Raw genomic sequence first — 13,670 nt, 5'->3', positions numbered from 1 at the left:
AAGGTCCTTTCCAAGCCTCAGCTTCCCCAGACATAACAAGCACAGTTAGCTGGGCTTCTAGGGCCATGCCCAGGACTGAACAGGGAGCTTGTGGGCAAGATGTGTTTTGGGGCACCTTCCCGCTGGCCTCAGAGCCCTGGGCCCAGGCACAGAGACCCTAACAGTCTCATCCACTCAGAGGTGATCAGGGGTGGGCAGTGGGTGGGCCCTCCACACCTGAGAAGGAGGCGACGGCCAGTGATCAGCACCCCAAGGACCTGGATGCAGCCGACTCCCCATCACCTCTCTGCCCCCATCCACAAGCAGGCAGACTCTTGTCCCGAGGATGGGAGGCTAAGGCTCCCAGAGGGTGGAATCTACCCCAGGTCACATAGCCCTGGGGACTGAGAACTTGACACTCACTGGGCTGCCCATACAGCTCACAGCCTGCTGCCCTGGGGGCCAAGGGGCTGGGTCCACATCTCTGGAAAGCAATTTACCACCAAGATCCTGAAACTGTCCAAGGGACTCAACGCCTAGGGAACAATCAGAAATTCGAGCAGAGCTGTCCAAGCGAGGCTGCTGGGCCACTGGGTGAACGGTCACCCCCATGGCACTGCAGGCAGCCTTCTAACAGCCCCTGGGGAGGGTTTCTGGGCTGTGGGGAGGGGCTTGTGCAGACATCAGGGGCCAGGTTAAACGGACCTGTAGCCGCAGTGTAACCGCCCACAATGGCCAGCCTGGGCCCTACGAGCATGTGGGCCCTTTTTCTTTTTTCCTTTTTTGATACTCCACTTTAAACAATGAGCTTGCGCCACTTGCAATACCCAAAGAAAAGCAGTCGACAGTAACCAAAGCCAGAAAGCCAGTTTCCCAAGGCTCTGGGGTCCACCCCTGCTCTCCCCCAGCCCCAGCCCCTGTCCTCACCATCCCAAACCCACAGTTGGAAAGGACAGTGGAGTCTGCCATATGGCCCTGGACACTCCCACCACAGGGCCTTTGCACTGCCTGTTCCTTCTGCCAAAATGCTTGTCCCCAGACACCTGGTACACAGTGCTGTCAGATCTCTGCTCACGCACCACCCCAGAGAGGCTTCCATGAACCTGCCCTGAAAGGGACCTCACCCCACCTGCCACTTGGTACACTAACTCCACTTCCTGGCCTGTGCCATGACCTGACAGTTTCAGAGGGATCTAAACGTTCCCGCCTTCCTGTCTCTCCTCAGTGGGGATCAGAGGAGGCTGAGGTCTTGAGTGATTACTGACCACTGATAAGGCAGTCCTCCTAGAGCAGTGCCTTGTCAGTGGTCAGTAATCACTGAAGACCGGATGGGTGGGTGGATGGATGGACGGATTGCGGGGCTGGATGGGTGGATGAGTCAGTGAGTGGGTGGATAGGCAGGTGTGTGGATAGCCAAGAGAGTGAACGGATAGAAGGTGGGTGGGTGGATACCTGAGTGGGTGGATAGATGGACAGGTGGATGGAGGATGGTCACATCCCTCCCCGACAGCTTCCATAGTTGCTGACACACAGCCCTACAAACTGGCCCCACGCCCCTTGCAGCCTCCCCCCCAAGACTGGCACCCATCCATCCTCCTCTCCGGTTGCCTACTCGTCCTGGCCTCACATTCCTCCTGTACCCTCTTAACTTCCACACCTTTGCTCAAAGTGTGTTTCTGCCTAAAGAGCTTCCTCCTGTTCTCTGCCACAAAACATGTCCTCCTCGAGGGTCAGCCACTGTGGGAGCCTCCCTGACACACCTCCGTCACTGCACCATGCCCAGCACTAGGGACGTGCCACACGTACCCTCTGGCCCACAAACTGCCCTGGGGACTGGTGGAACCAGGGATGAGAGAGGCGGGTGGAGATAATGTCATGCAGCTCATACCACACCCACCCCAATGGACACCAAACCTCTTCAGTGGGAGGCCCAGCCACCACCAGGCGCATCTGGCAAATCAGGACCCGGTCACTAAGTTCTTTCTCACCCTGTCTCCACAAATTCTGACCCTGCTAGCCTCTGGATGCCGCCCCCATTATTGGGCTATAGCACAAACGCTTCCCTGTTACTACACAGCCACCCACCTGTCTCTTTGCTTCCATATGGCTGGAAGGACACCTGGCTCAGGGCACCCATGCAGGGCCCTGTGACTCTAAACTGCAGCCTGATCAGTTCAGCCCATTGCCCTGTCCACTGGGTTCCCGCTGCTACAGCAGCTGGCGCGGGCTGTTGTTACTGCCTGACAAGGACTGGGCCCAGGGCCCCAGGAGCCCCATGTCTGCTTCCCATCTGATCACTCGGGGCCTCACCCTGCTGCCCTAGTCCTTGGCAGTGCTCCTGCAAAGCTACACCACCTGCCTGGAACTGGGCCACTGGGTGGGACGACAGCCATACCCCTCTGGACCCCCAACTGTGGACTTTCTTCGGAGGAGTGGAAAGCCAGCTGGGTGCGACCCTGCCACCTCAGAGCCTGACCTGGGCAAGGAGACCGTGCAGGACAGACGCAGTGGGGGAGTCACTGGCCCCTGAAACTGAAGGCTGCGCCCTCCCCCTGCTAGGTTGACTTCCCCCAGGCCAGAGGCCCCAAGGACATAAAGCAAAGGTGAACTCACAGGTCAGTCTCGGCCCACAGACTACAGGTCTGGTTGGTGGTGTCCTGGGAAACAGGGGGAGCCTGTTAGGCCACCTGCCCACCCCACGAGCCTCACCCAATCATCACTGCAGGACCCACCCTGTGCCAAGTACTCTGCCTACCCAGCTCTTGCAGAGACACAGTTGGAGTAGGAAGAACTAAGACCCAGTTCAGGGAAGGGACTGGCCCAGGCCAAGCCCCACTGTGTGGTCTTGGGCGGCTCCTGCCCCTCTCTCAGCCGGGATGGGGAACAGGGGCTGAAGCCCAGTTCCAGATGCCCTGGTGGCCAGTCTAGCATACGGATGATCTGGGAGGCCACCTCCCCAGGCAGTCTACACTGAGCCTCTGCCAGGTGCTCCTAGGCCTACAAGATCAAAGGGGTGGGTGCTATCACTTGCAGGTACAAAGGACATCCCATGCCCAGAAAGACCTTGGCAGCCCTCAGTCATGGCTGTGGCTGACTTACGTCCACAGGATGTGCCACTGGGGACACAGGGTTTTGTCAGAGGACGGAGAGCAGAGGAGGGCCATGGAGAGATGGGCTGGGCTGGGTAGGAGACCCCTGGCCCGGCCTCACCATTATCTGGATGTTTGGGTAGTCCATTAAGACACAGCAGATGTAGCAGGGGGCTCCCAGTAGGCGATTCCCTCTTCATCCAGCTCACAGCGTCACAGGATGAGGCCTGCGGAGACGGCGGGTCAGCTCTGTCTCCCAGTTTTCAGGTGGCTGCCCACCTCCAGCACAGGAGTCGTACCCATCACTCCCAGGAACAAGACCCTCCAGCTGGAACCCTCAGCGCCTGAAGCAGACACTTGCCCGGGGCCACATTCCAAATGAGCCAGCCCAGGGTACAGGCCTCTCTAGATTTCTTTTTATTCACAGCATTTCTCAGCAGATGCACCAGGTCCTGCGACCTGGCAAGAACCAACCCTTCAGGGACACACCTGCGTGGGAGCAGAGACCTTTCTTATCCAGAGCCCTGGGGAAAGCAAACAGCCAGGCAGATCCTGCTCAGCTCCAGCCATGAGGACAGGGGACCCAATGGCCTGGGTGTGCCACAGCAGACGCCGGGCAGCCTAGGGGCTGACTGAAGTCCGGTGTCCACTAACTTAAACACGGGCACAGCCTGTGACCCAGAACTTACTCCCACGGAATCAGGCACAGTTGTGCGCACACACAGCAGGGATGACCCTAGGGGACTGCCACAACCCTGTTACCCAAAGAGAAGCCACAGGGCAGGACACCTGCTTCACCACATGGTGCAGAATCAGAAAGAAGGAAAATATGGTCGTGCACGCAGACAAAATGCCAGACAAGTCACACCATCCCGCGACCTGGGTTTTCTTCACTTTACTTCCTTGGATTTGCAATACGCTACCCAAACACGTATTGTTTTATAAACAAAACACGGCAGGGGGGGCGGCAACCACAGCTGGGAACACACAGCCCCCACTGGGGGGAGGGGCCCTGGGGGGGACAGAGACCCACAATGCACTTGGTTTACAGGAAGAAAACAGAGGCTCAGAGAGGGTCACTACCTAAATGTTGCACAGCAAACACACAACTCCAAACCCGTGTGCACTCTTCAAGTAAGAGCGGCAGAGGAAATCAACCCTTTGACATGCCAAGCACCTTCTGGGAGCCCACTCTGCCTTTTTTCCACATCCCCCATCATTCCACAGGGCAGCACGGGGATTAAGACCACCACGTTCACAGCCAACTTTCCACTTAGTGGTCCTGCAAGCCCACAGCTGGTGTTAACTTCTCTGTGCCTCAGTTTCGGATGTATCAATGGGTGGCTCCGTGGGGCATCACACTAAAGGGTTTCATGCAGGCACTGGCTCCTGCTGAACTCTCAGGACACGATGGTCCTGAGCCCCCATCCCCACCCACTTGTACAGCCCCAGCTTCAGGGCACAGGCTGCCTAGGTGTGGTCTTGACCGTGGGTCCTGCGCTCACAGCTCCTGGGACTGGCATCTCAAGGACAGGAGTACCCCACGATACCCACCCCTCAGTCCTCACCTGTGGCATTGTGAGGACACCAGACTGCGGCCACCCTTCTGGCCAGGACCTCCTTCCAGAGCACAGCACCGAAGCTGTCCTCGTCACAGATCTCACAGGGCTCTGCCAGGGGGCCAGGGACATGAGTGGGGGTGGGTACAGGAAGAGGGGTGGAGAACTGGCAGCAGGGCCAGGAAGGCCAAGGCCCCTCCAGGAAATCCACCGTCACAAGGGGGAGTCATTTCCCAGGACAGCTGAGCCCCAAGCCCACCCAGTCTCTCAGGATGCCCCTCTCCAGAGTCCAGCTATAGAGTGGGGGACCCTCACTGGGACATCGCTGGGTGCTGCATTGCTGGTGCTCATCTTGGGGACTCTGGCTGGCTGCTCCCCCAAAGAAGGGCCCCAAGCAGGCACGCGCCCACTGCTGTGTGCCACTACCACGTGACACTGCGTTTGCACCCCCCGACGCCCAGGCTGCCACTTCCCATCCACTGCTGATGCCATCAAGCACAAAGGACCAGCAATGGGGACAAGGAAGGTACAGGTACATGAGCCACAGGGATGCAGACACAGGGAAGAAGGGGCAGAAAGCCATGAGAAGAAACTGAGACCCCAAGAGTGGGGGCCAAGTTCACCTCGATACAGGATAAAACAAATGCCTCACACACACTCGTCCCCTCACCATCACCCCACTGCCCCCGGCATCCCCAGAGACACTGCAGTGTCCCACAATCAGGCCCCACGGGGTCTAGACCCCCCCTCGTGGTTCATGTCCACCAGGTCGCCCACCCACAGGTCCCTCGACACGGCCCTGACCTGGGCACTGCTGCAGGAAACAGTCTCAAGTTTCCATGCAGTGGCCCTGGCACTTGGTGCCCCTGTACTAAGACCCACTGCACTCTCGTGTGCCCTGCTGCCACCCAGGAAGCAACTGGCAGAGCACAGGCTCCATCTTGTCTTTCAGAGGATGATCCCTCCCAAGCAGGGATCTAGGACACAGCATCCTGGTGGTCAGTAGGCGAGTGTGGGCCTAGACTGAATTAGTAATGGGGTGTGACGCAGAGGCCGGCCGGACAGGGAGGGGCAGAGATGCCAGGGAAGTTGGGGTCCGGTCCCCACCCAATTTCCCCCTGGAGGCCTTTGGTGCCTTCCAGTTCTGTCTACAGGCAGCTGGGGCAGAGTCTGCACTGGCTTTGCATCCAGGTCCGCAGTGTAGAGACTAGAAACAGAGCTGGAGCCCCAGCTAGGTCTAAAAAGCGAATGAACGAATGAACAAAAGACACCCCCGCCCATCCCAGCACTGCCTTACAGAACAGGGGCCCCGCGATGGGGTTGAGGATGGTGCTCGGGCTCTTTCCTGGGCACAGGTCCTCACGCCCTGCTGCCCTCTCCCCATGGTCCTTGGTCCAGATTCCTCTGAGCCTCAGTCTCCTCCTCATGCCACTCCTCCCCAGCCATGACCCGTGAGCTCTTTCTCCCATGCCCCCCAGGGACAGCACGAGTGATCAAGTCTCACAGCTGCTGGCTGAGCACCAGGCTGAGCCTCCCCCACATCCAGCAGACTAGCTGCTGAGGGCCTCCAGGCCCCTCCGGCCACCCTCCTTCAGCCCTCTCCAGGGTCTTCTCCATCCTGGCCCTGTCCCCCCAGCAGTCATGACCTCATGCCCCCAAAGACCTGAGCCCCTTAGTAGCCCCAGTGCCACGGAGGACACAATGAGGGACAGCCCCTAGACACTGGGGAGCCATTGAGGTGTGAGAAGTGGAGAGGCCTCACATCCGGGGCCAGCACTCCAGGCCATGCTGATGGGCTCAGGAGGAGGCTGCTTCACCCAGGCTTTCTGTCCAAAGGCCACACTTGAGGTTTCTAGGTCACTCCCTCTGCGAGGGATCCTGGTGCCACCATCCTATTCATATTCATTCTCAGGGTCGCCCTGGGGCCCCCTCCCTCCCCACAAAGCAGGGTCAGGGCGATCTCAACAAGGGCACGCAGCCTGACAAAGCACCTACTGTGGGCCAGGTTCAGGCCGGGCCGGGCACCCTGCATGTACTGACATGGCACCCACGTACCAGGAACCAAGGAGACGGCACTGCCAAGGCCCAGCTCTGAGACCCACGAAAGATCTGGGCCACTGCCCCTCACCACCTACCCCCCCGGGGCTGGAGCAGGGGAGCCGGGCTGCCTGAAGGCAGGTCACATGTAGCCCGGCAAGACGGTCCCTGATGCCTCTTGGAGCCGGGCTTCTCTGTGGCCCCGGGGAGCAGATCCATCTCCTGGGGTGAGAATGAGGACGGCGCAGATCCCAGAAGGTGGGCTCTGGAGCCGAAGGGCCATGTTCATCGCTGTGGGCCCGTGAAGTACATCCCACCACGGCCTCAAACCCCTCATCTGAGGACGGACTGATGCCTGAAATGGTGGGAGATGACAGGTGTGGGCACGTTGCTGGGATCAGAGTTGATCCCAGGGAACCCACTTTATTGATGGGCAGCAGGTTCAGTGTCCAGGTGCTCTGTTCTGGGGAGGGCGGCTAGAGACGTGCAGAGTCCCCTCCCAGCGGTCCCCGTGCCTGTGTTGGGAACTGACCATCAAGGGGGGGCCTGATGAATGAACCGGACACTAGAAAGGGACACCCCTAACTCCCCCAATTTGGAAGGCGGGGCTCCTTCTCCCTGCTGAGTGATGTGGCAACTGAGAATTTCACACCCCCCACGCCCTAGCAGAAACTTCTCCTCTCACAGAGCCCACCCTCCCATGGGTCCCACTTTCCCCTGAACCCAGAGGCAGAGCCCCTCTGCCAGACAAGGGATGGGTAGGAGGGGTGGCTGCAACCTTATGGGAGTGGGCGTGCACCGTGCTTGACCCCTGAGCTCCCAGCTGTGCAGCAGAGGCCGAGGGAGGACTTGCCAGGGAGGGCCGCAGGGCAGGGGCAGGGCTGAGTTCTGCATGAATCCTGACAATGCAGGGGCCGACGGACCTGGTTTTGAGCCATGTCCTGGGTATGGGCACAATGCCTTATGATCCCACAAGGGAGACCTCTCTGCTCTCATTGTTCAGATGGGAAGACATGAGCCTGCCCACCTAAAGCGACACCCTGCTTCCCCAATTGGGGAGGAGGCTGAGTTGGACTGGGCCCCACAATCTTCAAGGAAGATTGCTCCCCCCAAGGTTGGCTCTCTGGGTATAAACCTGGGCAAGGGAGTCCTGACTACCCCCTGCGCCTGCTCTGTGCTGGTAACCTCAGTACACAGAAGCCTTGAGTCTCAGTCCACCCAGGAACCAAACGTTCACCCACCTACAGCAGAGACACCTGAGGCTCAAAGAGGAAGGTCTGCCCTGGAGATGGTGTGGAGGCCCAAGTCTCAGAAGACAGGTGAAACCAGGGTCTCAGGGATACTGCACAAACAGGACTTCACTCTGAACTGGGAATGTTGTGGAAAGACCCTGGGGGCCAGGGTGGAGGAGATGGGAAGCAGACCAGAGCCCGGGGGAAGGCAGGGAGCCCCAGGAATGCCTCCATGCCCTCGGCACAGGGCAGGGGAGCAGCTCTGAAGATATGACAGCCGAGGCTGCCCAGGGGGCCTTCATCACTACCACTTTGCTCGGATGACCTCAACAGCCCCATGACCACACCCATTTGGCAGATGCAGACAGAGACACCAAGTTATCCACCAGGGTGACAAGGAGAGGAGCTGGGATCAAATTCAGGATCAGATTCCAAGTGCTCCGCTCGCTGGCCCCAGACTAAGCCTGCCTGCCAAAACCGACCACAGGGCCCCCCACCTGGCACTCTATACCTCAGTGGGCTCCCCTGCTGAGCCATCCCATCCCATCCCATCACACTGAGACAAAAACACAGAGGCCTGGGGTCCAGGAGACAGGACTGGTAGCAGGGCCAGGGTGGGCACGTTCTGCCCATCCCCCTTTGCTGCCCCAGCCCAGGTGTCAAGTGGAAGCCTGACTGACGTGGAAACTGGCAGTGGGTGGGAGAGACAGGATGCCCCTTAGTTTCCCTGGCAACTGCTGCAGAACTGAGTCTTTCAGGATAAATTCAAGTTAGGCCTCAGCTGCTGAAACACCCATTATTTCAAGGCTGGTTACCTTGGTGACCCAGGTGGTGAGGACGTGGTGGGAGGAGGGGGTGGAGAGGCCAGACAGGGGACCACCGGCTCAGAGGACAGGCTGACCCTCAGACCTAGACATGACCCTGGTCACACACTGAGCCTTGAATTTCATCACAGACTGACCTCGGATCCTGACACAGGGTGCCTAGCCCTTATCACAGACGAGCCCTGTTCCTGGTCCCAGACCGCCACCTGAGCTTGGCCGCGCAACCACCACGGAGGGACACTCAGCAAGTGGTGACTGCTACTTCTGTTATCATTGCTGTACCTTTAACATGCGTCCCACTCACAGCTGACACCTAACGAATGTCATTCAGACTAACGTAACCGCAATAGGGGATTGTTCGCAAGGACTCCTGGGGCCCACAGTGCTCGGCAGAGGCTCTCAGGACCCCCTTTGCTGGGTGGCCACAGGGCTCCTGGGCTGGGTGGGCTGTGAGGGGGCAGCAGAGGAGTGGGCAAGGCTGGGGGGTGGGCTGCCCCTCCAGGCCCAGAAGGAAGCAGCCATTCTCCCCCGGCTCAACGCCCCCTCTGTCTGGAAGCCTCACTTTCATCTCATTACCTGATAAATTGAGCAAATTAACGGCAGCCAGGCAGCCTTGGCCACCCAGGAGACAGGGCACATGGTCAGGGGGCTCCCAGCCTCCTTCCCACCCTGGCGCCCCAGCCTGCAGGCTATGGCCTCTCTGGCCCACGGGGCCTCAGTCGGCCGGGATGAGGGCCCTGGGAGAGGCCCGCATCCTGCTAGGCCTTCCTGCTTCCTGGGCAGAGCTCTCCCCAGCCCAGCAGGTGAGGCAGCAGAGGCAGAGGGTCAGCCCCTGTCCATTCCTGCCCTGTCCTCGCCCACCAGGCCGGTTCCCCAGGCATCCAGGACGTGCTCCACTACCTGTAAAGTTAGGGCATGTCCTGGGGCATGGAGTTCCTCCTCAGCCCAGTACATGGATGTGCAAATGAGGACCACAGGGGACAGGACAGCTCTCTGAATTCCCCCACCCAGTCCCCAGTCCCCAGTCCCCTCCACCCTAGCCCCCATGGGTCCTGACTTGGGCCATCTGTCCAGAGGCAGGCAAACACAGAGAAGACTACCATGAGAGGGAGAGGGACACAGAGCTAAGAGGCCAGGAGAGCAGCTGCAGAGGTGCAGCCAGGCAGGGACAGAGGTGGAGGACAGGGGACAGTTGCTCAGGCCCAACAAACACTTCCCAGCCAGATGCATGATGTAGCCATGTGGCATTTTGACAGGACAGAGGCACAAGGCTAAAAACAGGCCACGTGTTGGCCTGGGCCTCCTGCTTGCTCGCAGCTGCGCTGGGGATGGAGGGACACATGTGACCCAGCCTCCCCTAACCAGTGTGAGGGGTGAAGCTCCCTGGCACAGGCTCAGCCAGCAAGATTTGGGGCAAGCACCTGCCTGTCTCGTCTGTGTGTCTTCTGAATGACTGCTGGACCTCTCTGGTCTGCATGCCACCCCACCCTGACACACATGTGTACACACATACACCCCACTCCCAGCAGAGTGCTGAGCAGGAGACACCCCAGGCAGGACCACCAGGTGACAAGAGCTGGTTCTGCCCTTTGTCTCCCCCTTGCAAGCTGTGCAACCCTGGCTGCTGCCTTCACTTCTCTATATCTCATTCCACTACATAAGTATTAATCCAGGCCTCCTGTGTGCCAGGTTTCATCAGCCAGCAAGGCAAACTCCTCTGACCTATTTGGGAGGGGCGTACATTGTGGCAGGACAGAGAAAAAGGACACAGGAATTATCCAGTGTTCACAGGTGATGCCATGTGGGACGGGAAAAAGACATGGGGTGCGGTGACAGCGTGGCTCGGGCTGCTGCCACTTCAAGCAGCATGGTCAGGGGGTCAGGATGGCCAGGGCACGAGCAACCTGAGGGAACGGACCCTGTAGGTGTGTGGGTAACAGTGTTAAACCCCAGGGAACAGCCTGTGCAAAGGCCCTGTGCTGGCGGCTGCCTCTCTGAGGAGCCATCCCTGGGCTGCTGGGGGGTGTAAACTGGTTGACAGGCGGTGCTTCCTGCACAAGGAGACACTTAGACGCGGCTGTGGTCACCACCACCAAGGTGATGTTTACTCCCAAGGTCTCAGAGCATCAAGGCCTTCAGAGGCCCGGGCACGCACATGGGGGTCTGAACTTCCCCTGGGCCCAGGTGACCGTGTCCTGTCCTGCAGCCAAGCTCCCCACTTCACAACATGGCAGCCCCAGCCCACAGTCCCTGCGAGCTGTCTTCCCCCAAGGCCACCAGCCCTGCCACATAGCCTCGACACACGCTTTGTCACAAATGCTGAAATCGGCCTTCACACACACGCATGGTGAACGCGAGTACCTCCCACCCTCACACACATGCACAGAAGAACGCAGTGCACACACGCACATACTGACATGCTGGAAGGGGGCAGGCGTGACCACGTGCACACACGTGCCCCATGCACTGCACACATTTACACACACACCCCATGTGCACACACCACCTGGGGGAAGGAGAGGATCTGCCCCAGCCAAGGTAGCAGTGACCTCTGTCTTGCCCAGCCTGAAGATCTGCCCTCAGGCCTCCCACCCCAGCACTGGGGGCCCTGATGCACGGATGCAAGGTCGGGATTGTCTGATGTTCCCTCGATGCCTCACTGCACCCTCGTCCCAGGGCTCTGGCCACCTCTTCGCTCATCTCCTGACCCTCTCCAGCAACTCGCTGCTTCAACATGTTTCTAATCTGGGGTCCTCAGCCTGGATGCCATCAATAGAAACAGGTCCAGGATAACAGGCTTCCTTTGTAACCCCATTTAGCTTATTTTGTGCCTCCCACAACATCCTGAGCTTCCTGCAAATGGGGGATCCCCTCCAAGTGTCTGCAAGGCTCCCAACCTGCCCTGCTGCCACGGAGGCCCGTCCGGGGTCCCAGTCCACTGATCATGCCCTCCTGCACAGGTTCCCCTCCCTCTCACCAATGACACCTAACTGCTAAGAAGGTGGACTGTGCCCCAGCCCATACCTGCTAGGACCCACCCAGCGCATGAGTACACCCGCCTTTCCCTCTGACGGCCATAGGGCTTGCCCGCACTTCTTCCAAAATCTTGAACACAGACCCCCCTGACCAACTCAGGGTGGCTCCAGATGACACACAGCCCCGACACCAGGGACCCCCACAACCCACACCTGACACCCGCTGCTTCTGCTTGGGTGTTAGCGCCTCCTTCCTCCCCCGCCGTGGAAGGCAACACCAGGACACAAAGGACTTCCCTTGTGCCTCTTCACTGCTCCTCTTCCCTGGCACCAGAACACCTCCCAGGAGCTGGGTAACTAGCAGTAGGATAAGGATTTGTGCAGCCACAACACATGCAACCCCCAGACTGCATCTCCTGACCACACATCCCGACCACCGAATCGCCTCATTTTTCCCTCCCATGTCCCAAGAGGCCCCTGCAGACCCTGCCACAGGCCACAGCAGCCTGCTGGCCCATCAGAATCGTCCTACCTGCAAAACAGGAGGGACCTTCCCCCAACCAGGACTGAAAAACTCCCTCATTCTGGGAAAAACCAGACTCATCCTTCCCTGAACACTCAGCAAGCCCCTCCCAGTGTGCTGCCACCACACCCGGCCTGGGGGCCAAAGACAAGCACCCTAGGTCCCTATTCTCACAGTGCAACTTGCTTCCCTGAGGGAGCCCTCAGGGACGGGTGGCCAGGGCAGGCCTGAAGAGGACACCCTCTCCCCCCTGCCCTCTGCCCAGAGGGCTGTCCCCTAAGTGTCTCCCCACTGGTGACTCACCTGGAGCGCATCCCCGTCCCATCCTGGGTCAGGCTGGTGAGGCAGTGCTCAGAGCCACCAGCCACCTTGCTGGGGTTATGGTTGCCTATGACCAGGTAGTCAACGGAGCTCTTGCTGGGGTGGGAGGGGCCCACCCTGGGACCCAGGGTCATCGTCCGGCAGCAGCTGCTGTCCCTTCATCTGCAAAAACTGCTTGCTGGCCTACAGGAAGGCCAGGGGCCCCAAGGGGTCACAGAGCCTCAGCACCTCATCACAGCTCTCCAGGCCCAGGTAGCTGGGCGTGGACTCCAGGAAGGATTCCAACTGGTAGATGCGGATGCTGACAGGGCTGCTGCAGGTGGGCACCTTGGCCACCTTCACATATAGCCTGTAGCGGCATGGGTCCGGGTTGCACAGGGTCCAGGTGCAGTGAGAGGTGTTGGCAGGGAACTCCACGGCCGCCAAGAAGAACCTGAAGAACTTGCCCTGAACCAGCATGGGGCACGGCCCTGCCCCAGGATGTATGTCCAGCCCCGAGGCCACACATGACTGATGACCCAGCAGCAGCAGCAGCAGCAGTGGATCAAAAATTCATAGGGCACACAGGGCAGCGGCCTGGCCCCTCATCCTACCTGGAGAGGCTGCCAGGATTTTGCTGGCTGGGCAGGCAGGCGTAGGCCAGGCCTTGACATGCCCAGGTCCGGTGGCGAGTACGGCCAAGCTGGGCTAGGGACAGATAGAAGGGCTCTGAGCAGAGGCAGGAAGAGGAGAGGGCTTCAGAAGACCAAGGAGGCAACAGCGGCTCCTAACATCTGGGGATGGGGCGGCAGCCTGGGGTTGCCAGCAGCGGCTGGAAGAGAAACCAGGAGAGGACTGTCAGCCCTGTGGGGAGGCTGAGACTCGAGCATGCTGGGGGCTGTGCCCACCCTGAGCTTGGGGCCCTCATACAGGCCTCGGATCTGCTCTCAAGCACCTGCTCTATGCACCTGTCTCTCACTTCACCTGTAGGGGCAGGAGGGCAGGAAGCCAGGGTCCCGGGCACATCCTCTCCCACCTAGGCCTGGGTGGGAGTACTGGGCAGTCCTTGCCAGGGCCGCAGGTCACATGGTCCTCAGCTGTGCCCATCTGGACAGACAAACTGGCATGGGCCCTCTGCCCTGGGCCTGCCTG

At 59.6% G+C, this 13,670-nt stretch overlaps 1 protein-coding gene across 7 annotated transcripts in view; it reads right to left on the bottom strand.

The window, feature by feature from the left end:
- The window catches only part of LOC140688381 (ankyrin repeat domain-containing protein 26-like), a 129,447-nt gene extending 116,774 nt beyond the window's left edge, over window positions 1-12,673 (bottom strand). For 6 of the 7 annotated variants that reach the window (XM_072947046.1, XM_072947047.1, XM_072947051.1 and 3 more), the window contains exon 1: window positions 12,522-12,673. In XM_072947046.1, the coding sequence (XP_072803147.1) occupies window positions 12,522-12,673 (152 nt within the window). The remainder of the gene's footprint in view (window positions 1-12,521) is intronic. The other variant, XM_072947053.1, reaches the window with a different exon arrangement.
- Window positions 12,674-13,670: the final 997 nt, after the last annotated feature.

Source organism: Vicugna pacos, chromosome 22 (genome assembly GCF_048564905.1).
Source record: "Vicugna pacos chromosome 22, VicPac4, whole genome shotgun sequence".
Lineage (NCBI taxonomy): Eukaryota > Metazoa > Chordata > Mammalia > Artiodactyla > Camelidae > Vicugna > Vicugna pacos.
This window is presented reverse-complemented; position numbering and strand designations above follow the sequence as displayed.